The sequence below is a fragment of the Pistacia vera genome, unplaced genomic scaffold, assembly GCF_008641045.1.
Source record: "Pistacia vera cultivar Batoury unplaced genomic scaffold, PisVer_v2 Contig341, whole genome shotgun sequence".
Lineage (NCBI taxonomy): Eukaryota > Viridiplantae > Streptophyta > Magnoliopsida > Sapindales > Anacardiaceae > Pistacia > Pistacia vera.
In genome coordinates, this window is record NW_022196159.1 from 319,347 (window position 1) to 346,190 (window position 26,844).

At 36.2% G+C, this 26,844-nt stretch overlaps 1 protein-coding gene and 1 pseudogene across 1 annotated transcript; both read right to left on the reverse strand.

Annotated features, from left to right (window-relative positions):
- Positions 1–1,405: 1,405 nt before the first annotated feature.
- LOC116138477 lies at positions 1,406–18,370 on the reverse strand (annotated as a pseudogene).
- Positions 18,371–20,010: 1,640 nt separating this feature from the next.
- LOC116138478 (G-type lectin S-receptor-like serine/threonine-protein kinase At4g27290) lies at positions 20,011–23,307 on the reverse strand. The gene is made up of 7 exons (XM_031424189.1): positions 22,020–23,307; positions 21,428–21,657; positions 21,129–21,339; positions 20,784–21,021; positions 20,537–20,687; positions 20,164–20,442; positions 20,011–20,082 (listed from the first exon to the last, which is right to left on the reverse strand). The coding sequence occupies exons 1-7, from the start codon at positions 23,305–23,307 to the stop codon at positions 20,011–20,013; spliced, it is 2,469 nt and encodes an 822-aa protein (XP_031280049.1).
- Positions 23,308–26,844: the final 3,537 nt, after the last annotated feature.

Consider the following 26,844-nt stretch of genomic DNA (forward strand, 5'->3'; position numbering starts at 1 on the left):
AATTTCAAAGGGTGAAAAAGGCTGGGTTTTATACTCTGCTGCATCTATGCATGTTTGTAATGAAAAAATTGTTTTGTTAAATTGAAAGAAGACGGAAATTATGGAAATATTGTTGTTAGTAATAACGAGAAAGTGAAGATTGAAGGCGTTGGTAGCATTCGTTTCAAGCTTCACAATGGTGTTTTCAAGAAGCTTCGTCATGTGAGGTATGTACTGAGTTGTAGTCACAATTTGATTTCTTTGGGTGAGTTGGCTTCTCGTGGATATACCTACATTGGTCAAATAGATGGATGCGAAGTGTGTAAAGATGATGTTTTGATTTTGCAAGGCAAAAGGAATGAAAAACAACTATATTTGTTTGATAAAGGTGTGTCTCTTAAGAAATCAAGAGATAATGTTGTTCAAGTTCTTGTTGTTAAAGCAAAGAAGACTGTGAAGCGAGTAAGATTTTCAGATGCTACTGTGGTGTTTGGGGATTCAAGTCAATGGAGGAATTATTGGGATTGTGCCTTGAATCCCATATTGCTTGAGAAAGGGAGTTGCAAGAGGACTCTCCCCTTTAAATAGATTAGTAGTTGGACTTTTAAAGTATCTCAAAAAGTGTAAAATAGACACCAAAATAATAGTCATTGTGGGCTCTTATTAAGGGTCTAATTAGGCCTTTTGGGATAGTGTAAGGAGTTTGCAATTTTTCTCTTTTAAAAATTATACAACTCTAAGTTTTTGCTTAGTGGATTGTTTGAGTGGATGGTGGACATAGACTAAATTGAATGGATTCAACCACTTTAAAATCTTGTGTTTGGTTTGCTTTATTTTTTGTTGTTTGCTTTAATTTTCGTTTGAGTTGTAGGAATTCTTTTTCAACACTCACTTGTTACTACCTTAACTTTCAAACTTTTTTCCAGAAATCAAACCCGGCTTTAATTGATAGCAACTTCATGTTATTTTCATGGTGAAAACACCAATAGATGTATCAAGCTCATTAGTTTGGTATTCTTGGGAATCAGAAATGTGAATGTGAGATGTCCAAAAATCAACCTGCTGTTTCATCCCAATAGCCATATACCTTATTTGAAATCATCAAAATAACATATAAATGATGTGAACATTCCCAAAAAAATTTACAACAGTAGGCACCAAAAAAGGATTGGAGATAATATCATGAACTTCAGGGCAGATAGCTAACGAGCTTTCAACAAAGAAATTGTTACTTCATTCACCGAACAGGCTTGTGGCCTTCTTTCAGGTGAGTTTGAATTTTGCATACTTCCCATAAGAGAAAGCAGGCTGTTTGGGAGAAGGTAAGCAACAAGTTCATTTGTAAGCATTGAGACTACTACTGACATAGTAGGTCTATCCGCTGCATTCTCTTGAACACAGAGAAGGGCGACATTAATGTATCTCATCAGCATGGGATATGTGCGCCATTTTCCAATTCTGGATCCATTAGTTCCTGAGCTCTATCATCTTTCCATAGATCCAACGCCTGCAGAAATAACAGACATTGGTAGATTAATAAAGGTCAAAAGTAGTTGACAATGTTAGTCCTAGTGAATGGATTTCCTGAAATAGATATATAATATATATATAATAATCATCTTAATTCAACCTTTCTGAAAAACTGAAGAGAAAAAACATTTTCACTTACAAGTCCAAGAAGATTAAGAGAGTCACTGTGGTGAAAACTGTGTTCTTTTTGCTGCTCACATCTCCAACAGCAGCACTCCAAAGCTAAACACATCAGATTTTATGGGAAGAGGCCTTTAGGGCATACTCAGGCGACTATATAACCACTGAATTCATTATTTCATCGAATTGTCAAGAAAACAAATGCATTTACAAAGGATTTAAAATTCATTCAATATTCCAGATTTACTTACTAAGTTCCCACATCCGTTTAGTATTTGCTTGTAACTCATTGCACAAACATTCTTGCCATGCCAAAATCAGATATTTAGGGTTCATGTCACTGTCTAACAGAATATTACTAACTTTTAGACTCTATGAATAATTCTTAGTCTAGAATATTCATGAAGATACAAATCCTTGAGCAATCCCTTCATGACTTTAACACGTATTCCCCAACTTAAAGACCTTTCTTAGTTGGATCTGTTTCAAAATCGTAAGGTAAATATATAAAGAATTGACACCCTAGTAAGGTACTGCACATATTAATTTGTGAAGAATGAATAATCACAGACCAAAAAGGAATGAATCTAAGCTTTTGTTAGGCATGACTCATAGCACAATCTTTTCGCCTTGTTCAATACAGCAACCCAAGAGTCTTACAAGGTTCCTGTGTTGGAGCTTAGCAATAAGCATCGTCTCATTTTCAACTCTTCTAGTCCTTGCCCTGACTGCCTCGAGAGCCTTTTCACTGCAACTTCTTGTCCATAAGTAGTTTCCCCTGCAATTGAACTTCATGAATTCAAGAACATGAAAAGCAAAAGATAAACTCATCGATCGCCTTGCATAAGTGGTGGAAAGTTTAGGAATGCTACCTTATAGACGGTCCAAGCCACCTTGTCCTAGTTTGTTTTCTGCAGAGAAATATCTGTAGCAGTTGATACACTTGAAAAGCTGAACAGCGGCAAAAGCACCTTTACTTTTACGTGTGCCAGATTTATCTACATTGGAGAGTTCATCCGCACTTGTTTCAGACTCATATTTACATCAAATAGTAACATATCCTGGCTTGTTTCTGCTCTTCTGTTTTGGTAAGATAAAACTTAAAAATAAATGCAAATGTGTAGACATACATGACATGGGAGGGTGAGGAGATAAGAGAATTACCTTTCTCTTTTAGTTTTTGCCTCCGTTGATAAAAGATGTAAGAAGCAAGGAGGGCCACAGGAAATACTAGTACAATTATCCATAGTAGCTTTTTATTCTATAGATCCGAAAATATATATTCGGTCAAAAGAATTCCTTAATGAAGAAGTATGGAGATTACAATAAAATTACCTCCGGATTTTTGAAGCTCTGAGCAGCAAGGTTGATATATTTGTCCCATAGGATCTCTTTTGAAAGTTGTTCTAGATTCAATGTCTCCATCCCATAGAAGACACACACCACTGCTATTGTGAGCTATGCAGTACAAGAACATTCATTAAAGCAAGCGGATTCACATTGCTTTACAGCTGAAGCTTTCAATCTTTAGGTCTAATGGAAACTTTATAGCATCCATCCTCAAGAATCTGTCTTTATCGCGCTTAAGAGAAGTGCTATCCTCGCAATACAATGGTGTGCTTCTCACACACCCAGAAGAAGTATCTTGCACTCCCTATTGTTTGAGGCTCTAAAACCACGCAGGCACGGCATAACGACTCATATAATTCTGCAGATGCCGAACGGGCCACAAAGCGAATAAATACCACAATTTCTTGGTTGAGACCAGAAATAAACCACGCCTGACTTTTCTGCTCCCATGAAAGTTGTTATCCCTCCTGAAAATATATTGAAATCGACTAATATAGAATCTTTTAGAATAAGTGAAATATGTCTCATTTTCATCACTATGAAAAATATAATTGAAGATATAGTTTAATGTCATTTCAGGCATTTGACTGAAATGATCCCCATTCCAAACTCCACTCCTCCAAAGAAATCCAGAGCCCCTAGTAAGGAACACTTCATTGATTGTTGGGATCCATTTCAGCTCAGCCTCTCGAGGTTAGGATCTTGTGCATCTTTCCATGGTTAATGACCACACTTTTCCAGACTTTGTGCTATAACCGAATTTCATTCCGGAAGAAGAGTATCTGAAGGGTAGTCAAACTCTGCCACACTATACCAAAGTTCCCATTTCTTAAAACAAAATTCCTGAATCTCAAGAATGGCACTGGTATCTCGCTTGTGAATTTTCAGTCACCTGTAAGTAATTTTTCCATCCACGATTACATATTTCCCTCATTGTTAATGGTAAGTACTGGTGAGCCACCAGTTAATGGAAGATCTCTGTGGCAACCCATACTACAGTTTTTTGAGAAATTTTCTTGTACCATATTCCCACATAATAATTTGTTGAATTCCCCAATGAGAAAAATCCCAACTCAAAGATGTTACCTGAAGATACTATAGTTTCTGAGCGAGTAATTACTTCTCCTTGTGAAATGTCATCAGTGACTGCATCCACCTCAATGGTGAACTGCATGGCAAAGAAGGAGAATATCAGCGAGAAATAATTAAAGAAACTTTCCTGCTTAACATATTCTGATGTTACCCATGACATCATCCACAATACAAAGCGGCCTTAATTAACAGTTGTCTAGATCAAAGTTCTTGCAGCTGTGACTTCATGGCTTCATGTAGTATGCCATGGCTTCGCTTTTGGTCAATCTTACAGCTTCACTAATTTAATTTTGAAAGAAAATGAACAATACTGTGATTTTTAGTCTGCTTCTCATAGATTTAACAACACCAACAAAATGATGTGATCTGGTTTGATTTTTCCATAGTCAAAACTAAGAAATGAAACAGATTATGCAGCCATGCCTAAGCTTCGGGGAAATTGTTAATAGTTTTTCGTGTTGACCCGTGAATCAAGGGTATTCCGACCACCTTCAATCATTACTAAGAAACTTATCAGGTCATATCGTAAAATTGACTGTAACTTCGTTCTTTTTATTCCAAAAAGTAACTTTGAAGAATCATGTTTTGGAATCTAGTTACTACACAAACGACCATGCCATTTTCTGATACTTTTTCTTGTTAAGTGTCACAAAGTTGTATGGTTTCCATTACTGAGCTTTAGAGACTTTTCTTTGTTCAATTTTGACGCCTCCAATGAATTAATTTTGAAAACAAAAGTAGTACATTTAGAATCATTTCTCACAAACTTTCTCTCGCAACCCTGACATGGTAACTCGTAATTGATCATTCACAATGGGTCTATCTGATAAATTACAACTGACCAATTGTAAACTGTCTTATCGGATGTGTGAGAAAATTTTGTGGTGAAGAGATAGAGGTGTAATGTTACTCTTTTCAAAAAGAAAGGAGACTATCGTAGTTTCTGGACATTTTAAAAAGGCCATTTGAAGTAAAATTTAATTAAAAGGCTATATAGTTTGTAAGTGTTACTAAATAGCCTTGTTTTTTATTAAGGTTAATTAAACATGATGGGGTTAATTAGGATTAATGAAGTATTGTGTAATCTTTTAAAAATTATAATATGTCCCCAAAGAGCTGAAATTCTTGCAAACAAACCCAAACACCTTCTTCTTCTTCCTCCCACCACATTAACGCATTCCTCCATGGTTGTTGTTCCTTGTAAGCTTCGTCTACATCCTTCTTTTCTTCTCGTCTACATCTTCTTTTCCTGTACATCTTTTCTTCCTCTATCCTATACATCTTCTTCTTCCGCCATTAACACTATCTTCTTCCTCCGCCACAGATCTCTCTTCCTCCTCCTCTCGACATTTCGTCCAGTATGTGTATCTCCCCTTTCCATTTATATTTCAATTTACAAAGTTTTAATGATGGATTGGGTTTAGGTTATGATTTTGATTAGTTGTTAGGTTGTTGGGTTGTGTTTGATGTAATGGAAGTTGAAATGAGTGAAATTTGTTGAATATTTTCTTGCATTGTGGGTAGCTGGGGTGGTAGCACCAATTGTATGTGGGAGATGACTGAAATGTGTTATAGATATGATGGATCGCTTAAGCGATCTGGTCTCTTGGTATAATGCAGCAGTGTAGATCGCTTAAGCGATCAGGTAATGGTAGAAGATCGCTTAAGCGATCTGTTATAAGTCTGGTGTATAGCAGCAGATCGCTTAACGATCAGGTAAATGGCATAAGATCGCTTAAGCGATCCATTATATCTCAAGCGATCTAGTAAACAATATTCCAGATCGTCAAGCGACTCTGCAGATGCTTTTTTAAATCTTTCAACCCTTAATACATCAGTTAATAATATATTTTTTTTTCTTGCATTATAGGTACTGACTATTATTAGACATGGGACAAGTTATTTTGGGTGTTGAAATTTTGGTGAGTGGGTGGAGGAAGAAAGTTGTTGGAAGGGATTGGGAAGAGTAAAGAAGTTATACCAATTGTTGTGAGCACAGAGGTTAGTTTTGATGAGTTTAATTGATGAATAATTAGAAGAGGTGATTTGAATTGCCACGTAGTGATATAGTTGTGAAGTATGTTTTAAGCAGAGTTCCTGAACATTTAAGGTACCTCCTACTATATTAAAGTCGGATGAAGGTGTGAAGTTATATGATTGATGTGGGCAAAAATGGTTCGAGGCCGATTTTAAGGGTTTTTTTGTAGATAAACGTTGGAAGTTGGTTCAAGGAAGGGGATAACGAAGAAGTTGGCAAAGATTTGGCTGGTTTTAATTTGAACTATGAGGGCATTGATTTGTTAGTTGAAAAATCAAGAGTAAGCGGTGATTTGGGCGGTGAGGAGGACACTGTAGAAGAGGTTGGTCATGTACGGCAGAATGAAAATGTTGAGGAGGAGGACCCCGTACATGTTCCTGCGGATGTAAGATTCCTTTAAATACAGATTATGCAAAAGGTGTAGTTTGTGGAGAGAAACACTATGGTCCTTTATGCAGTTTTAGAGGGGGGCAATTACAGGTAAATGAATCAGCTCATTTTTACGGATAGATCAGAGTTTTACATAGGATATTTATTGACAATAAGAGGAAGTGGTGAGAAAGCTAAAACTTGTTGTCATGAGAGGTAATTTGAGTTCATCACCAAAAAGTCTAATTCATCGGTTGTGACGGTTGCATGTCGTGACCGAAAGTGCAAGTGATAGGTTTATTGTAGAAGGTTGGCGGAGTCCTAAAAATTTTCCTAGCCATATACCCGTGAGCACACCATGTGGTTTGGGATATATTTTAGGTGAGCATCGACAACCATCGCTAATGTTATTAGACAATTTATCAAAAGTCAGTTCGTTGAAGGGAAATGTCCATCTCCTAAAGACATTCAGAGACTTGTGTGCATAGAGTTGTGGATGTGCTATTAGTTACTGGAAATGCTGGAAAGGGAAACAACATGCAAGATTTTGTGAGGGACACGTCGAAGCATGGGTACGCAATATTAGAAGCATACCATTATATGCTTGAATTGACAAACCAAGGTAGCAAGACGGCTTTGAAGTGGGACAAGAATATGATGTTTAAATTTTATTTTATTTTATTTTATTTTATTTTTTTTGTTGCTTATGGTTCTGCTATAAGGGGTTTTGTAAACATGAGAAAGGTGTTGGCTGTTGATAATTTCTTTTTACTGGAAAGTATGGAGGTACATTGTTGGTGACCACTGCATGGGACAACGAGAATCACACATATCCCGTTGCATGGTGTGTGGTTGACTCTGAGAATGACAAGTCGTGGACTTGATTTTTTCAGCAATTACGTACGATAATGTCTGACAATGATGAGTTATGCAAATATCTTATGGCACAACTCTATAAAGAAGGGGATTACCACTATTACCCTCAAGCACATCACAGATTATGTAGAGGCACCTTCGTGAGTAAAAACAAAAGTTTAAGTGTACTGGCCTCCTTCAAACATACTACACGGCAGCAAAGACTTATCAAGTTATGAGTTCGAGGAGCACTTCCGACAAATCCGAACAAGGATGATAGAATGCTAAGTATCTTGAGCATGATGTTGGTTCGAGCGATGGAGTAGAGCTTACTTTCTTGGAAGAAGGCTTGATTTCATGACCGCGAACACAGTCAAGTCATAAATTCGAAGGTTGTTATAGAAGAGAGAGTTTCTAATAGTTGCCCTTTTTGATGCAATCCAGAGGACATTGTCACAGTGGTTCCATGAGCGTTGTACGGAGTCAGATAATTTACTACAAACCCTTGTTCTGTCAGCTGAAAAATTATTGCGAGAACATATAGAACTGTTAAATACACTGTTTGCCTATCTCTTAATGCTCAGAAGTTCACCATGCACGCCATGGTCTGGATGCCCTAGTTAACCTTGTAGTAAAACTTGAGTGTGTAAAGTGCCTGACATTTAACGTTTCCTTGTCCTCATGCACCAGCATTGAAACACAAACGAAAGCCGGATTTTGGTTCGAATTTACATGGAACTTTGCTCCCCTCTCTATATGGCAAACACTACATGCTGGCTATTCAGAAACAATATATTCGGTTCCTCCATAAGAGCAGTGGGAAGTGCTGCCAGAGTTGGCTAACATTATCATCCATCCGCCATTCAAGAAGACAAAAAATGGAGAAAAAGAGTAAGCATATTCCATAGCCTTTGAGGTTCCTCGGAGGATGAATAAGTGCTCAATTGCAAGCAACTTGGCCACAAGAGAAGCAATTGCCAGATCAATCAATGCATATCCAGAAAATTAGGTTCGATGAAGGATGAAATCGAGAGAGTTTCCAAGGCCAACCGTTGAAGAGTTGTTGTTTTCAATTTTTTATGTTTAAATTTTATTGTTACCTAAAAATCATCCTTTATATTTAGTATTCTTGTTACTGGTCTTGAGTGTTAATGCAATAGGTGTGTCAAATTTATGAGAAAGTATGGAATCAATATATGTTGGTGATTTTAGTTGTCAAGATTCAGGAGAAAATCTGGAAAAAAAAAAAAAAAAAAAAAAAAAAAAAAAACGTATTGCCCATGAACGCTTAAGCAGACATATAAGCGGTTAGTATAGTTAAGGCCAGAGGGTTTACATAGGATTGCATGACATAAATAGTCAAAAGATTGATTACCACTTGTGTTTAAGTATCCTTAGCGTTCGAATTTTCCAAGTTTCATCTGACCCGTGAATGGGGGTATTTCAGTATTTGTGATTACCTCAATCATTACTAAAAAACATTATCAGGTCATTATCATAAAATTGACTGCATCTTTGTTTCTAACAAGTGAATTGAGTCATGTTATCCCCCTGTTCATCATTATATACATTGAACTATTACTGCACACCAAACCACCCACCATGCCTCTTTGATACTTTCCTTGTTAAGGGTACAGTTGTAGGTTTCCCATTTCCATCACTGAAGCGTTAGAGACTTTTCTTTTGGTCAATTTTGACGCCTCCAATGAATTTAATTTTGAAAAGAAATGTGGAGACTATCGCAGTTACCAGTCGACTCCAATATACTTTGTGTAAAGTTCACGTTGGGCTTGGTTCCCTCATGTGGAAGGTGGCCCAAGCATCATTGAAAAGGCACGTTTTGTTGAAGCCCAAGTTTGTTTGTCTTAGTGTTAGGGTATCATCAAATATGGACAATCGTTCATTTACATGGACTCTCTTCCATATTACATGGACGGGGGTCCATTTACTACAGACGGACGTTCCCATTTAAGGATGTCCGTCCATAAGTAAAATGAATAAAATTTTTTTTTTATAAAAATTAGGGACGATCGTTCATAGGGTTAGGACGGTTGTCCCTAATATTGGACGGCCGTTCATATTTTAATGGACGCTTGTCCCTAACGATTCTTTTAAAAAAATTAAGAATCATTTAGGGACGGCCGTTCATCCGTTATATGACGTCCATTCATGTTTGGTGATGGGCCCGCAATAAGGGACGTCCTACCCAATATGAAAATTAAAAAAAAAAAAAAAAATTTAGGGACGGCCGTCCACAATTTACTTTTGGACGGCTTGGTTTTACAAACTAAAGAAAAACTTTGCCATATTCATTGTAAATCATTTTCTTCATGAACAAGAGCAAAAGGAAGGCAAGTGAAATAATGACCATCTTCTTCCAAATTGAAAAATTGGAGAAGAAGCGAAGCCGGTGCAGGGGTAGCCAGCACAGTCATAACACTCGTTCTCATAGGTGCAGATGAAGCTTGTCTATGTATTTGTTCTTCACCACCAACAACATACCACTTGAAGTACCAAATTCATGGGACCTTTTAGTAGAGGCTGGCGGAGACAGAGAACAAAATAAATAAAATTTACAATCCACAAATCCGACCAACCAGAAACAAAAATGAAATGTAAAAATCAGCAACCAAATCTAGAAGAATAATCTCTTCCACCTCTCTACCTAATTGAGCTTTTCTAGGCACCGACACACCAATCATCTCATCGGAGCTTTCAAGTAGACTTGGTGGTGAGCTGTCGTAGCCGTCAACACGGTTCTAAAAACTTTCACTGGCGGTGGAAAAATTTTTCGACTGCTATGATTATTATTATTATTATTACTATGGCTATTACTATTATGATTGTGATGATGATGTTGGTGATGATGATTCAACATCGACGATGATGTGTTGAGGATTAGGTGGGAGCATCCTCATAGAAGAATTTCCACCTCACCTCCATGTCATCATCGTCTTCTCATCATCATTTACACTCTCCTCTGAACTGCATCCCCTCTGTCATCTCTATTCGTTCCGAGCATAAATTATCGCTTTCTCCTTCTTTTGCTATCCTACTCATTACTTCTGGTAGACCCGTCCACACTTAATGGACGGCCGTCCAAATTTTTACTTTGTTTTTTAAACACACAAAAAGGGACGGGGTCATTCTTACGAGCGTTTGTCCAAACTAAGAGATGCCCGTCCACAATTTATGGATGGGCGTACAAATTTTTTATTTGTTTTTAAACTATAAGGGAATCGTCCAAACATAATGAACAGGAGTCCCTTATTTGCGAGTGCCCGTCAAATGAAGGGACGACCGTCCATAATTGATGAAGGTCGTCCCTAAATTTTTTAATGTTTTAAAAGAATTGTTAATGGACGGGCGTCTATTAAAATGAACGCCCCGTCAATATTTGGGACAGCCGTCCATAACCTATGAACGCCCGTCTCTATTTTTATATAGAATTTTTTATTCCATTTTACTGTGGATGGGCATCCTTTAAAAAGGACGTCTGTCTGTAGTAAATGGACCCCATCCATATAACATGAACGGGAGTCCATGTAGTGAACAATCGTCCATATTTGATGAACGGTGTTCTAGAAAATAATAAAATAAAACGTGAAACGTGTCTAGTTTGCTGGTGTGAATCGAGGGACGTAGGCGGTACAACATTTTGGTGCAAAAATCCGGTGTTTGTAGCTTTTTGTTTAACTAACGCAAAAAGGGCTTAAATGTTATAGTTAGAAGTTTAGGTTAAAATTATAACCAAACTATTATATGTTTTGTTCTTATTTTTTTGTATTATATGTGTTTTAAATCTAATATGGAGATTGTTTTTACGTTTCTTGATTGCAATGAGTCGTTGTAGGGAGAATCTGCACCAAGCCCTCGCCCAATAGCTAAACAACATTATCAATGCATTTGCTTCACATCAGGCATACTATACCCCTTTCACCTTTGCCCAACTATTGCCATATTGGGCCCCTCCCCCTGACATACTGAAAAATCTGTCATCAAACAGATAATCTGCAATGACACCTTTAAAATCCTCTGCGGCATTCTTTTCGTTTCACTCCTCTTTTTGCTACTTCATCATTTGCTGTTTCATTAGGCATGATATGGCTTCTAGGCTCTGGTCGAAAGACACATCCAGTTATGGCACATTACTAATCATAGATATCAGCATAAATAGTTTGTCTCGTCATTATAAGTGTCAACACATCATCAATGTGCTGCATCAATCAATCAATCTTGTTCTCTACAAGCGATATGTTTAGAAAAAATAGATTGCTTAAGCGATAACAGGATACGTTATGGGAAAAATAAGTCATCGAGTCGTGAACCCGGCAACCCATTCTTAGCATGTCATCAAACCATTTTAGGATAATCTCTGATCTTGCACTTGATCCATATGAATTATTTCCTATTGTAAATGCATAAAATGATTTTTCTTTTTCTACTCTATTGGCTTGAATAAATCGCCTTTAACCCTTTATTTTTTCACCACTCCACCAACTTCTCACTCCATCACTTTCTCTTATATCCTCTCAACTCCCTCTTTATCTTTCCTAGTTTCCTTCTCTATTATACCTTATTTGGTGAACGGAATTTGACATGCTGCTTTTCCGACTCTCTCTTTTCTTCGGTTCTTCAACCATTCCCATAACTAGATCAAGTTCTTTCTCAACTCTCTGCATCCTCTTCCATTTTCCAACTTTTTCACAAAAGTATTCAAAATGTCAAACTTATAAAGGTTGTTCTAAGGTCCACCACTTCAAACTACGTGTGCCTGGCAAACGGTAGTTGGTGTACGGGTTTTCAAATTGGAAGGAGGCATACGGTCTGACCATCTATATCTTCACCTCAGCAAACTCATCTGTCTCAGTGACACCTTCAGCCTCAAACATGCTCCACATGCGGCCCTTCAATTGTAGTCAAATGTGTCACTCCTTCTAGGTCCGAGTCAGGGTCTCATCTCTCATCTAAAATTGTCTAGTGGTACGAAGGACATAAGTAATCCATTAGAATTCACCTCTAGTAGGAGGACAAGGATGACACCATCCTTGTAATAAGAAAAAAAATTTACAAAATCATTTAATCTTTAATCACAGAGCCCATCCAACATTCCCATAAAGTATCGCTTAAACGATTTGGCAATCTCTAAACGATATTTAAATACAATACATATTCAAATACAAATCCTTCAATCTTACTGAGCCTCTTGAATTTCCACTTCTATTTTATTATAGTCCCAATGGTTGTTCTTCTCGGTTTGTCACCGCAACATCATAGGAAATGGGTCATCGCCTCCTTCCGCCCCGGCCTTACCAAAGACAGGGATAATCTCATACAACCAAACCAATATGTAAAAAATCAATCCATATCATATTTAAAACACATATAATACAAAATAAAAATAACAAAAACCCATAATATTTTGGTCATTATTTAACCCTAAACTTCTAATTCTATAACATAAGCCCTTTTGCTGTTTAGTTGAAGTTAAGTATGCCACGTCAGATTCCAACTAAAAGATAAATAAAATATTTTCATGTTCATTTTCTCAATTGCAAACTTGAAATGTCTCGGTAGTTAAATTGTCTCGTTCTTTTTGGCAGGAATTATAGATGGCATCAAGATAAAAACAGTCCATTGTTGATCACTCTATTGCATTGTCCTAAACAAAAATTAACCCTAATTATATGCATCTTGTATTTCAGTTTTTACACATGAATTCCACAAAGGTTTATCCAAAAATTTAAAGCATTTTATCCTCCATCCATAGTTCCTAGGCCTAATGTTTAAGAAAATGTAAATGCTATAATACATCAAGTTCTAGATATAAGCTACTGTATAAATAACCTGAAAAGATGAAAAGAAGTTTCTATTGTTAAGTAAATTATTAAGTTTGAACATAAGGAGAAAGGATTTGAAGATATATTGCAACTAACGAATCACTGTTGGATTGTACCTCGAATCCTATATTGTTGGAGAAAGGGAGTTGCAAGGGATTCCCCTTTAAATAGACAATAGATTGGACTTTTAAAGTATCTCAAAAATGTAAAATAGACACAAAATAATAGTCATGTGGGCTATTATAAGGTGTAATTGGGCTTTTTGGGATGGTGTAAGGAGTTTGCAATTTTTCTCTTCTAAAAATTGCACAGTTGTAAGCTTTTGCTTAGTGGATTGTTGAGTGAAAGTGGATGTAGGCTAAATGAAGAGGCCGAACCACTTTAAAATTTGTGTATTTGGTTTGCTTTAATTTTGCATTTGAGTTGTGGGAATTCTTTTCAACAAGTGTATCAAAGCCCACGGTTCGGTTGGGAGAAGGCAACCTCTAAAGGAGGTTGGATTTAAGAGTAGATTGACGACTTTTTTTTGGAGGTATGTTTGTTTTGAGGTTCCTTTTTTTATGGTAAATTAATTATGTTATGGCAAAGTACATACAAGACCTTTGATACAACAAGGTAGAGAGTAAGCCAGAGAAGATGTCTGATGAGAGAGGATAGAATTCAAAGAGAGCTGTCAGTACAATCAGATTGGCTTTAGCTCCAGAGATAAGTCAACATGCTGACTGAGTCTACACCAAAGGGCTTGTGGGAAAATTGAGGGTATTTATGTCGAAATCGTTGACTATAGATTGTGTTTGAAGATGGATGTATTCTCTGAGAGGATGAAGGTAAGAGTCTCCATGATCATTTAAATGAATAATGGCTAGTATATCAATTGTTGGCTATTTCTGAGAGTTAAATGACAAGAAAAAAGCATTGATATTGTTGTCATTTTGTCTAATATTATAGACCTTTAGTTCAAACTTTGTGGTAGGCAAATCTACTAAAAATTAGATGATGTGATTGCCTTATTACTGAGAATGAAAGGTTTATGGATCAATAACTCATCACTTAGGGAGATCTACTAGTTGCAGAAGGTCTAATCGAGGGATGACTCAAGAGTGGTGATAAATCAAACGTCAAGATTACAGTAATAGGAGTGTTATTATTGTGGGAGAGGGATATATCCAACCACATTGCAAGAAATAAGGGAGGATATGATTGCTTTCAAGAAGGCTCAACAATGAAGGATTTGAAGGATGATGCTTGGGTCCTTGAAATGAAGGTGAATTTCTAGTAACATGTCAGAGGACATCAAATTCAAGGTGAAAGTGGGTTTTATCTTGCTTAATGTTCATGTTTGTAATGAATGTTTTGTTAAAGAGAGGGAAATTATGGAAATAGTTGTGTTGTAATAACGAGAAAGTGAAGATTGAAGGCTGTGGTAGCATCTCTTAAGCTTCACAATGGTGTTTTCAAGAAGCTTGTCATGTGAGGTATGTTCTGAGTTGTAGTCACAATTTGATTTCTTTGGGTGAGTTGGCTTCTCATGAATATCCTACATTGGTCAAATAGATGGATACGAGTGTAAAAGATGATGTTCTGATTTGCAAGGCAAAGGAATGAAAAACAACCATTTTGTTGATAGGGTGTGTCTTAGAAATCAAGAGATCAAGTTGTTCAGTCTGTTGTTGAGAAAAGAAGATTGTGAATCGAGTAAGATTTTCGAATGCTACGTGCGATGTTTGGGGATTCAATCATGGAGGAATTGTGGATTGTGCCTTGAATCCCATATTGCTTGGAAAGGGAGTTGCAAGAGATTCCCCTTCAAATGATTAGCAGATTGGACTTTTAAAGTTCTAAAAAGTGTAAATGACCAAAATAATAGTATTGTGGGCTCTTATTAAGGTTGTAATTAGGCTTTGGGATGTGTAAGGAGTTTGCAATTTTTCTCTTTTAAAAATTATACAACTGTAAGTTTTGCTTAGTGGATTTTTGAGTGGATAGTGGACATAGACTAAATTGAATTGCTGAACCACTTTAAAATCTTGTGTTTGGTTTGCTTTATTTTTGTTGTTTGCTATTTTTGTTTGAGTTGTGGAATCTTTTTCAACATCACTTGTTACTACCTTAACTTTCAAACTTTTTCCAGAAATCAAACCCGGCTTTAATTGATAGCAACTTCATGTTATTTTCATGGTGAAAACACAAATAGATGTATCAAGCTCATTAGTTGGTATTCTTGGAATCAGAAATGTGAGTGGAGATGTCCAAAATCAACCGCTGTTTCATCCCAATAGCCATATACCTTATTTGAAATCATCAAAATAACATATAAATGATGTGAACACTTCAAAAAAATTACAACAGTAGGCCAAAAAGGATTGGAGAATAATATCATGAACTTCAGGGCAGATAGCTACGAGCTTTCAACAAAGAAATTGTTACTCATTCACGAACAGGCTTGTGGCCTTCTTTCAGGTGAGTTTGAATTTTGCATACTTCTCACATAAGAGAAAGCAGGCTGTTTGGGAGAAGGAAGAACAAGTTCATTTGTAAGCATTGAGACTACTTCTGACATAGTAGGTCTATCGCTGCATTTCTTTGAACACAGAGAAGGCGACATTAATGTATCTCATCAGCAGGGATATGATGCTTCATTCCAATTCTGGATCCATTAGTTCCTGAGCTCTATCGCTTTCCATAGTCCCACGCCTGCAGAAAATAACAGAACATTGGTAGATTAAATAAAGGTCAAAAGTAGTTGACAATGTTAGCCTAGTGACGGATTTCCTGAAAAAAAATATATATAATAAATCATATTTAATTCAACCTTTCTGAAAACTGAAGAGAAAAACATTTTCACTTACAAGTCCAAGAAGATTAAGAGAGTCACCGTAGTAGAAACCAGTGTTCTTTTTGCTGCTCACTATCTCCAACAGCAGCACTCCGAGCTAAAACATCAGATTTTATGGAGAAGAGGCTTCCAGGGCATACTACGGCGACATATAATCACTGAATTCAATCATTTCATCAATTATCAGAAGAACAATGCATTTACAAAGGATTTAAAATTCATTCAATATTCAAATTTACTTCTAAGTTCCCAAATCGTTTATATTTGCTTGTAACTCATTCACAAAATTCTTGCCATGCCAAATCAGATATTTTAGGGTTCATGTCACTGTCTATAGAATATACTAGCTTTTAGATCTCTATGAATAATTTAGTCTAGAATATTCATGAAGATACAAATCCTTAGCAATCCGCATGACATACAATGTCATCATGATTTAAACCGTATTCCCCAACTTAAAAGACCTTTCTTAGTTGATCTGTTTCAAAATCGTAAGGTAATATATAAAGAAATTAGACACCATAGATAAGGTACTGCACATATTAATTTGTGAAGAATGACCAATCACAGACCAAAAAGGAATCAATCAAGCTTTTGTTGGCATGTACTCATAGACCCAAATCTTTTCGCCTTGTCAATAAAGCAACCCAAGAGTCTTACAAGGTTCCTGTGTTGGAGCTTGTAGCAATAAGCATGTTTTTTCAACTCTTCTAGTCCTTGCCCTGACTGCGTCGAGAGCCTTTTCACTGCAACTGTGCCATTAAGTAGTTTCCCCTGAATTGAACTTTATGAATTCAAGAACATGAAAAGCAAAAGATAAACTCAATCGATCGCCTTGTATAATGTGGTGGAAAGTAGGATGCTACCTTATAGACAGGTCCAAAGCCACCTTGTCCTATTTGGTTTCTGCAGAGAAATATCTGTAGCAGTTGATCTTGAAAAGCTGAACAGCGGCAGCCAAGCACTTTACTTTTACGTGTGCCAGATTTATCTACATTGGAGAGTTCATCCGCACTTGTTCCATTAATATTACATCAAATAGAAAATATCCTGGCTTGTTTGTCTTCTGTTTTGGAAGACAACACTTAAAATATAAATGCATAGTGTAGACATACATGAAATGGGAGGGTGATGAGATAAAGATTACCTTTCTCTTTTAGTTTTTGCCTCGTGATAAAAGAGTAAGAAGCAAGAAGGGCCACAGGAAATACTAGCACAATTATCCATAGTAGCTTTTTATTTCATAGATCCGAAAATAATATCGGTCAAAAGAATTCCTTAATGAAGAAGTATGGAGATTACAAATAAAATTACCTCCGGATTTTGAAGCTCTGAAGCAGCAAGTTGATGATATTTTGTTCGTCCATCAGGATCTCTTTTTGAAAGTTGTTCTAGATTCAATAGGTCTCCATCCCATAGAAGACACACACCACTGCTATTGGGAGCATATGCAGTACAAGAACATTCATTAAAGCAAGCGGATCACATTGCTTTACAGCTGAAGCTTTCAATTCTTTAGGTCCTAAAGGAAACTTTACGCATCCATCTCAAGAATCTGTCTTTAGCGCTTAGAGAGTGCTATCCTCACAATACAATGGTGTTTCTTCACACACCCAGAAGAAGTATCTAGCACTCCCTATTGTTTGAGGCTCTAAAACCACGCAGGCACTGGCATAACGATTCATTATCATTTCTGCAGATGCCGAACGGGCCACAATAAGCATAAATACTACAATCTCTGGTTGAGACCAGAAAATAAACCAGCCCCTGACTTTTTGATCATGAAAGTTGTCATCCCTCTGAAACATCAATTTGAAATCGACTAATAGTGAATCTTTCATAGAATAAGTGAAGTATGTCTCATTTTCATCACTATGAAAACTATAATGAAGATATAGTTTAATGTCATTTCAGGCATTTGACTGAATGATCCCCATTCCAAACTCCACTCCTCCAAAGAAATCCAGAACCCCTAGTAAGGAACACTTCATTTGATTGCTTGGGATCCTTTTCAGTCGCATCTCCGACGTTAGGATCTTGGCCTCTTCTATGATTTAATGACCACACTTTTCCAGACTTTGTGCTATCCGAATTTCATTCCCGGAAGAAGAAGTATCTGAAGGGTTGTCAAAAAATCTGCCACAAATATACCAAAGTTCCCATTTCTAAAACAAATTCCTGAATCTAACAGAATGGCACTTGTATTCGGCTTAGTGAATTTTCAGTCACCCTGTAAGTAATTTTTTCCATCTCGATTACAATATTCCTCATTGTTAATGGTAAGTGCTGGTGAGCACCAGTTAATGGAAGAATCTCTGTTGGCAACCCATACTCAGTTTTTGAGAAATTTTCTTGTACCATATCCCACAAAAATTGTTGAATTCCCCATGAGAAAAACCCCAACTCAAAGGTGTTACATGAGATACTATAGTTTCTGAGCGAGTAATTACTTCTCCTTGTGAAATGCTATCAGTGACTGCATCCACCTCAATGGTGAACTGCATGGCAAAGAAGGAGAATATCAGCGAGAAAATAATTAAAGAAACTTTCCTACTTAACATATTCTTGATGTTACCCATTGACATCATCCACAATACAAAGCGGCCTTAATTAACAGTTGGCTTCCAGATCAAAGTTTCTTGCAGCTGTGACTTCATGGCTTCATGTAAGTATGTGATAGGCTTCCCTTTTGGTCAATCTTGACACCTTCGAATTTTAATTTTGAAAGAAAATGAACAAAACTGTGGTTTCTAGTCTGCTTCTCATAGATTTAGTAACACCAACAAAATGATGTGATCTGGTTTGATTTTTCCATAGTCAATAACTTAGAAATTAAACAGATTGTGCAGCCATGCCTAAGCTTAGAGGAAATTAATTAATAGCTTTGTGGGGCACATGTTTGATTTTTCTAACCTAGATATGTAAATTATTTTACTCTCTAATCCCAGAAATCCTAAATTCTTTTCACTTCAGCTCTCTTCCTCGCAACTGCAATAATCATTACATTCCCTTCACAGAAGTCGAAACTCAACTGGGTCAAATGATTAATTTATCCAATCAGTCTGATTTTGTGGAGACATTAATGAATAAAAGGGATTGTTTATTGGCTGATTAGTCATAAATACATCATATAATATGAAATATTTAATATCTTCTTACAATGACACAAAATGCTTAACTAGTGAAGGCTCTTCTTGATGGATGCTGACAAAAACCAATATTATAACTTGAAAGCTTTTTCTTTGATCGATGTAAATAATATGTGGGAAATGGAAAAGTTTGTCACTTAGCTATCCAAAAGATTATAGACTGAATTTGGACAAGTCAGTAAGATCTAGAAAGTTAAATTGAGTGGCTTAATTTATTTCTTTTGTTTTTTGAACCTTGAACCCTTCCGCAAAAGTGAAACTAAACCCACCAAACCTTCAGAAAATTATTGAAGTTGAATTTGTCTTATATCGTCAAATTGGTAGGTTATTATGATGTATATATGTAGTTGGACTTAGCTTTTGGGAGTGATTTCTATCCAACCCACTTTATCATGATATAAAAACCACGTTTATTTAAAGCAATGATAGGTTTGGACCCAATATTGCACGCTAAGCGTAAAGAAGGGTATTGAAGTTAAATTTGTCCTACATCGCCAAGTTAGTGGGCTGTTGCTCACGCCCACTTTATCAATCTACAACCACAAAATAACTTAGCAGTAAAGTAATTGCCACCCACAATTAACTGAAAAAACAATTTTTCTTTTTTTCCTCTGTTCTCATGGCAAGAAAAGGAAGTCTCACTGTTACAAGATCGTTGCAGAATTTAATATCCAGTTGACTGTATTTTTGAAGAACAAACAGCACAATAAGGTCCATAAAATGCTAACTTGCAGATTGAACATCAACAGCCTGAACTTGTATCAAATAATACTTTGTACAATATATCCTTAATGTAATTTATCAAATCTGTGGACCCAATTCATTTGTAACATGATGTGTAGATATTCTTCGTTAAAATTCCACAATAGTTGTGTACTGATCAGAGGACTTGCTGAAGCCTAAAGGCAGAACATTTGCCGATGCCTATCAAAGAAATGGAGTGAAGACTAGTAATAACACAAAATTAAAAAGGTATTATCGTCCCATGACCACGGACATTGTTACCCCATTTGCAGAACAATGTCCAGAGCTACTTCCACAGACATCTGATTCTCTTGGAGTTCTTGTTAATGAAAATGTCGGTTTCTGCGGTGATGGAATTACGGCTGATTCGTTGCCCAACATGAACACAACAGAGTCCATGGTGGGTCGGTCTGCTGCATTATCCTGAACACAAAGCAAACCCACTTGTATGCATCTGTGAACTTCGTTTTCCACATGTGAACTCTGTAAAGGTTTATCCAGCAATTCAAGCATTCTGTCTTCCTTCCATAGTTCCCAAGCCTATATGTTTTTGAAAACATGCATGTTATGATTCATTAAAGGTGAAGTTTAGAACCTGAAGGGACAAATGAATTTTTTAGTTTTCGAAACTTACATGTCCCAGAAGGTTTACATTCTGGTCCAGGAGGCAGAATCCAGCATTTCTTTTGCCACTCACAATCTCAAGCAACAAAACTCCGAAGCTGAAGACGTCTGATTTAACTGAAAAGAAACCTTCCATGGCATACTCTGGGGACATATAGCCGCTGCATTTCAAAATGATAATCATGTAGACATCAATGCATTTTGTCGTACACTTGTTTCTCAGAAACGAAACAACTGATTAACTCATATATACTTACTAGGTGCCAACCACTCTCCTAGTATTTTCCTGGTTTTCTTTTCCTCCGAATATTCTTGCCATGCCGAAGTCTGAGATTTTCGGATTCATCTCTGCATCTAGTAAAATATTGCTAGCTTTTAGGTCGCGATGTATAATTCTTAATCGAGAATCTCGATGAAGATAAAGAAGTCCACGAGCTATCCCTTCAATGATGTCAAACCGGTTTTTCCAGTCTAATTTTTCTCCTTTTGTAGAATCTGCAGGAAATTAAAATTTAGTAAACTAGAATTTGATTTTAAAAAAAAAATGTTCAGGAAAAAATAAATTAAATTCACATGAAGAGACAAGATGGTGCTAAGCTAACCAAAAAGAAATGAATCCAGGCTTTTGTTGGGCATGTACTCGTATAACAGAAGTTTCTCATCTCCTTGAATGCAGCAACCCAAAAGTCTGACAAGATTTCTATGCTGTAGTTTTGCAATAAGAATGACTTCGTTTTCGAACTCTTGCAGCCCTTGTCCTGAACCTTTAGAGAGTCTTTTCACAGCAATCTCCTGTCCACTTGGCAACTTTCCCTGTAACATAAATTCTCTGTATCAAAAGAAGTTTATTTCTGAAACCTGTTTAATGTAAACAGGATTAGCCAAATCAAGAAATTATTACCTTGTAAACAGGACCAAACCCTCCTTCTCCAAGCTTATTTGCGAATGAGAAATCATCCGTGGCAGTTCTCACAACACCCAAGGCAAATATTGGTAAGTCTGGTCCTTTTCCTGGATTTTTTGGACTGACAAGAGCATCATCAAACTTGTCTAACAAATGCCTGTTTGAATTCATGGGAGTTTCCCACTGCGGCAACTGCAAGTCCCCATGTTTGTGGCCTTTTTTAGTACCTATAATACAAACATTCAATTTAATATGAACCCCATATGCCACATAAAGTAAAAGTATGACTTCAGAAATCACTTTTATAAATAAGAATACCTTTCTTTCTTCGGATCCTTATCATCATGCATGTGAAGATGACAAAGAGCAGAGTCAAAATGACTACTGATGCAACCACCGATATGATGAAAATCAACTTCCTTTTGCTCTTACTACCTTCACCAAAAAATCATATATACTTTGTCATCTAAATTATTTTCACTCAAAAATAATCATGCAAGTACGTAGAATGTTCTTGTCGATCTATTGTCATGATTCTATATTATATGAAGGAAGAAATACAGAATTTGTAACAAAGATAAAAGCATGCCTTTCAAATCGGACTTGGAAAGACGCAAGTACAAGTCCTGTCCGCCCTCGTCAAATATCTGAATATCCTGCAAACTGTCCCGCCATGTCAAGCAACCCAATCCTCTCTCATATGCAAAAGCAATACAACTGCAGTTTTTTCTGCACATGTCTTCACATTCATTTGTTTCCTGAGCAACCTCCAATATAGATCTATCCGGCAACTTCACATTAGATAACTTTAAAAAGCCATCTGTAGTGCTTCCGTCCTCGCATTCCAATGCTCTTTTCCTCACACACCCACCACTCCAATTTCCTAGTTTCCATTCCTCAGCAGAATTAGGCTCAAACCCTTTTAAGCAGCTGCAAATATCAGGACTCTTTTTCCAATTACAGCTCCCATTTGGACCACATTTCCCATACAATTGGCATTCATTGTTCGGTTGTGACCAAACAATGTCCCATGAGTTCGTCTCATTTCTCCAGTATGATCTCTCCAGCTTCCCAGAGGAACTCAACACAAACCTTGAAGGGGCAGACACATTTACGCTAGAATATGTACTGTATAACTTCCCGTTATCATTATCTTTAATAATGTTGAAGTTATAAAGATGAAAAGATGTCATTTCCGGTACACCTGAAAATGTCTGCCCATTCCAAATCCCACTTCTCCAATACGTAGTGGAACGGTTCCATATTATAATCTGCGCAATTCCACTGGGATCAAAACCTAGTGAGAACTTTCCAGGAGCTGGATTATTGTCACTCCTCCAATCTGTAAGGAGCTGGTTCTCACCCGTCATCAAATTCAATCCAAATTTCATATCAGCTAGGAAATTGTCAGTGGGATGATCAAAGCTTTGCCACAAAATATTATCATCACTATCACTTTCACTTCCATTTCTCAGTACTAGATTTCCAGTCTTCAGGAGCTCAAAAACTGAAGTGTTCGTTGTAAATGTAGCATTTGATGACCAATGTATGTTCGAATTACCATCAAGAACCACCAAGTTTCCATCTTCCCATATCCTGAAAATTCCTGAGAAGTACTTCACGGGATCTTCCCTATTTGCCACCCAAACAGCAGTCTGCTCTTCGACATCGCCAAACCATATCCCAAAATATCTGTAAGTAGAATTCCTTGGACTAAAGAAACCAAGTTTAAAACTTCCATCATCTGAAACAATCACCTCGCCATCTCTGATATTCCTGGTTGAATTCATAGTTTCTGCACGAACTGCATGGCGAAGAGACAATGATAGAAGCAAGACAAAAAGGAAGCGTACATGGAACTCTACTTTCACGTCCATTTGGTAGCAAAGAAGCAACCGCAATTCCACGTTGTAACTTGTTATAGTAAGGTAGGGAACTATAATGTATATATCGTAATTTTGCACCAATAAAAGAAGGAGATGATAAATTGTTGGAATTGTCGACTATTTCAATATTAATGGGTCATGCAGACGCATTCGGGGGTCATGTTGAAGGATTTTTTTTTAAGTTATTAATTATTTATTAGGTTTGGACTTAAGAATAGAAATCCTACTAGGTCTTAGTCTTTTAAACCTTGTATATAAACACATTTTTCTCTTATAACGAGTAATAGCAATCATAGGATAAATTATTTTATTGTAAACCAGAGAGGTGATGTAGTATTGAAATAATATTGACTCTATTAGACATAGTCTGTTAATTGAGTGAACCAAGATAACTCACGCGTACTTCTTCTTTCTTTTACTATTTGTGGTTTGTGTGTTTTTTATTTTGGTTTGCGTATCATATCTCTATTTCATTCATAAATCACATAAGGTTACCTTAGTCTTAATATTCTATTGAGTATATATTTTTGGTTATATCGATGAAATTCAGAGTCAATTGGCGGCAAATTTTTGTCGATGATTGTTTAGTTGGAGACCGATATCAACTGAGATAGTGTTTGATTGAACATGAACGTCTTGTGGCTTATGTTTTCACTTCTACTTTGATAAAAATGACTCAAATTTTGTTTCTAATATTTTGTTCCCGCCGTCTGTGGCGGCAATCAATTTCTTATATATATAAAGGGAAAAATAATTGGCTGAGGCCTGAAGGAGGAAAAACTGTATAGGCTGCAACTTGAGATTTTGATATTAACGTGCATGGAAAGGACTAACACTCACAGACGGGGGAACAAGAGAGGTGAAAAGAATGAGTCAAGGCTATAGGCATAAGAGTCAAAAATCCTGAATTAATTAGGTTAATTTGTTTAACCACTTTAGCCGCATGGAGAGATGGTTGCAAATTAACTATAATATTTTGAACAAAGTTATGTAGGAAGCCCTATAGGAGCTTGATGGGTGGCAAACCTTGATTAATAGATCATGTAAGGTTGAATCCTCAAAAAGAAGTCTTACAATATTTTAGTGTCGGAGTGTTTCTCGTACTAACATTAAAAGCATCTATCAAATGTTTTTCATGGTATCTAAAATCATGTTATAAATCACATTTGTTAAGTTGGGATTTCAAAGAAAATCAGTCAATGAGAATAAAAGATGGAAAAATTTTATTCTAAAAATAGTTTTTAACTTAGTTTACCTTCAGGAAATTAGGACTTTTATTTTATTTGTTTCACAGTACTGTCAATGATAATTTTCAAAACATTAAAACGCGTCAAAAATAAATTATAATTATATTGAATAAAATAAATTATCGATTATCATTATGTTAAAAATTATAAATTATATCATTTTTTTTTTTTTAAATCTCCCTCTCTTCCCTTGAATTCTTGGCTCTGCCACTACTTACGCTGAATCAAATAAATAGTTGCAAGACAAATTCAAACCAGTTAAACTTGTTTCTTTAGCCTTCTTTCTTCTTGTTCTTGGAGATACTTTTTAACATTGACTATGATATAGATTTATATCCTGACAAATTTTTTAACCGGCCGATTCCAAGCTACAAAGAACTTGTCAATTGTGATCTGTTATTAAACATTTATGTGTATTTAATTTGTTTCAAAAAGACCCATAATTATAAAACTCAAAAAAAATGATATCGATCAATAATTAAATATAGATTTATTAACAATTAATTAGTAGAATCTATACAAGATCCATTGTGAACTGATCAATTATAAATTTTCGTATCAGAATTGTGAAAAAAAGTTATTAATATAATATTATTCTTTAATTAAATGAATAGACTTTCAAGTTATAAACGGCGGAATGTGAATGATTCCATAGAAGAAAAATAAAACAAAATCAAAATTCTGTTTTCCCGCTCCCTCCAACAACTAGGTCCTGTTTCTAGAATAAAGAGTACTATTATTAATTAAATTTCAAATATTTAATATTTTTTGCCACTGTCCGGCTGAAACTGAAATGTTAGAGTTTCCTAAAAAAAATAAAAAATACAAATAAAAAAACTTTAGAAATTGAAAAAATATTATATTAAATAAGATTTAAGCTATTTAACCTTTTTTTTTTTTACACTACATCAAAATCTCCAAGATAGCTTTATAGCTCTTCAAAAAATAAATTGTTTTTTTTTTTTTTTAACGACCAAGGGTATTGATCAGTTTGCACGTATCTTAACTAATTTTTCAAAATCCTAAAAGTACTGGTCGAAAAAGAGTTTCAACGACTATCCATATTAACTAACAGAGCAAATCCCTTACCCCCGGGTTGTTGTCCTTGTAAGCTTCGACATCTTCTCTTCTTCTTCGTTCTACATCTTCTTTTTCCTGTACATTTCTTCTTCCTCTATCCTATACATTTTTCTTCCGCATTAACACTATCTTCTCCTCCGCCACAGATCCTCTCCTCCTCCTCCTCCTGACATTTCGTCAGGTATGTGTATCTCCCCTTCCCTTTATATTTCAATTTACAAAGTTTTAATGATGGATTGGGTTTAGGTGATTTTGATATTTAGTTGTTAGGGTGTTGGGTGTGTTGATGTAATGGAAGTTGAAATGAGTGAAATTTGTTGAATATTTTCTTGCATTGTGGGGTAGCTGGGGGTGGTAGCACCAATTGTAGTGGAGATGACTGAAAATGTGTTATAGATATGATGGATCGCTTAAGCGATCTGGTCTCTCTGGGAAATGCAGCAGTTCGTAGATCGCTTAAGCGATCAGGTTTATGGGAGAAGATCGCTTAAGCGATTGTTATAAGTCTGGGTGTATAGCAGCAGATCGCTTAAGCGATCAGGTAAATGGCATAAGATCGCTTAAGCGATCCATTATATCTCTTAAGCGATCTAGTAAACAATATTCCAGATCGCTCAAGCGACTCTGCAGATGCTTTTTTTAAATCTTTCAACCCTTAATACATCAGTTAATAATATATTTTTTTTTCTTGCATTATAGGTACTTGACTATTATTAGACATGGGACAAGTTATTTTGGGTGTTGAAATTTTTTGGGTGAGTGGGTGGAGGAAGAAATGTTGGAAGTGGATTGGGAAGAGTAAAGAAGTTATACCAATTGTGTGAGCACAAGGTTAGTTTTGATGAGTTTAATTGATGAAATAATTAGAAGAGGTGATTTGATGCCCACGTAGTGATATAGTGTGAGGAGTAGTTTTAAGCAGAGTTCCTGAACATTTAAAGGTAACTCCTACTATATTAAAGTCGGTGAAGGTGTGAAGTTATATTGATTGATGTGGGCAAAAATGGTCGAGGCCGATTTTAAGGGTTTCTTTGTGATAAACCGTTGGAAGTTGGTTCAAAGGAAGGGATAACGAAGAAGTTGGCAAAGATTTGGCTGGTTTTAATTTGAACTATGAGGGCATTGATTTGTTAGTTGAAAAATCAAGAGTAAGCGGTGATTTGGGCGGTGAGGAGGACACTGTAGAAGAGGTTGGTCATGT

What these genes read in the sequence shown, in the direction of transcription:
- LOC116138478 (XM_031424189.1), bottom strand. Translation starts at nt 23,307, where the DNA reads ATGGACGTGAAAGTAGAGTTCCATGTACGCTTCCTTTTTGTCTTGCTT. An exon ending in GGTTTGGTCCTGTTTACAAG is followed by an intron (nt 21,340 to 21,427) that starts GTAATAATTTCT and finishes TTTATGTTACAG; the next exon opens with GGAAAGTTGCCAAGTGGACA. An exon ending in CCTGGATTCATTTCTTTTTG is followed by an intron (nt 21,022 to 21,128) that starts GTTAGCTTAGCA and finishes AATTTCCTGCAG; the next exon opens with ATTCTACAAAAGGAGAAAAA.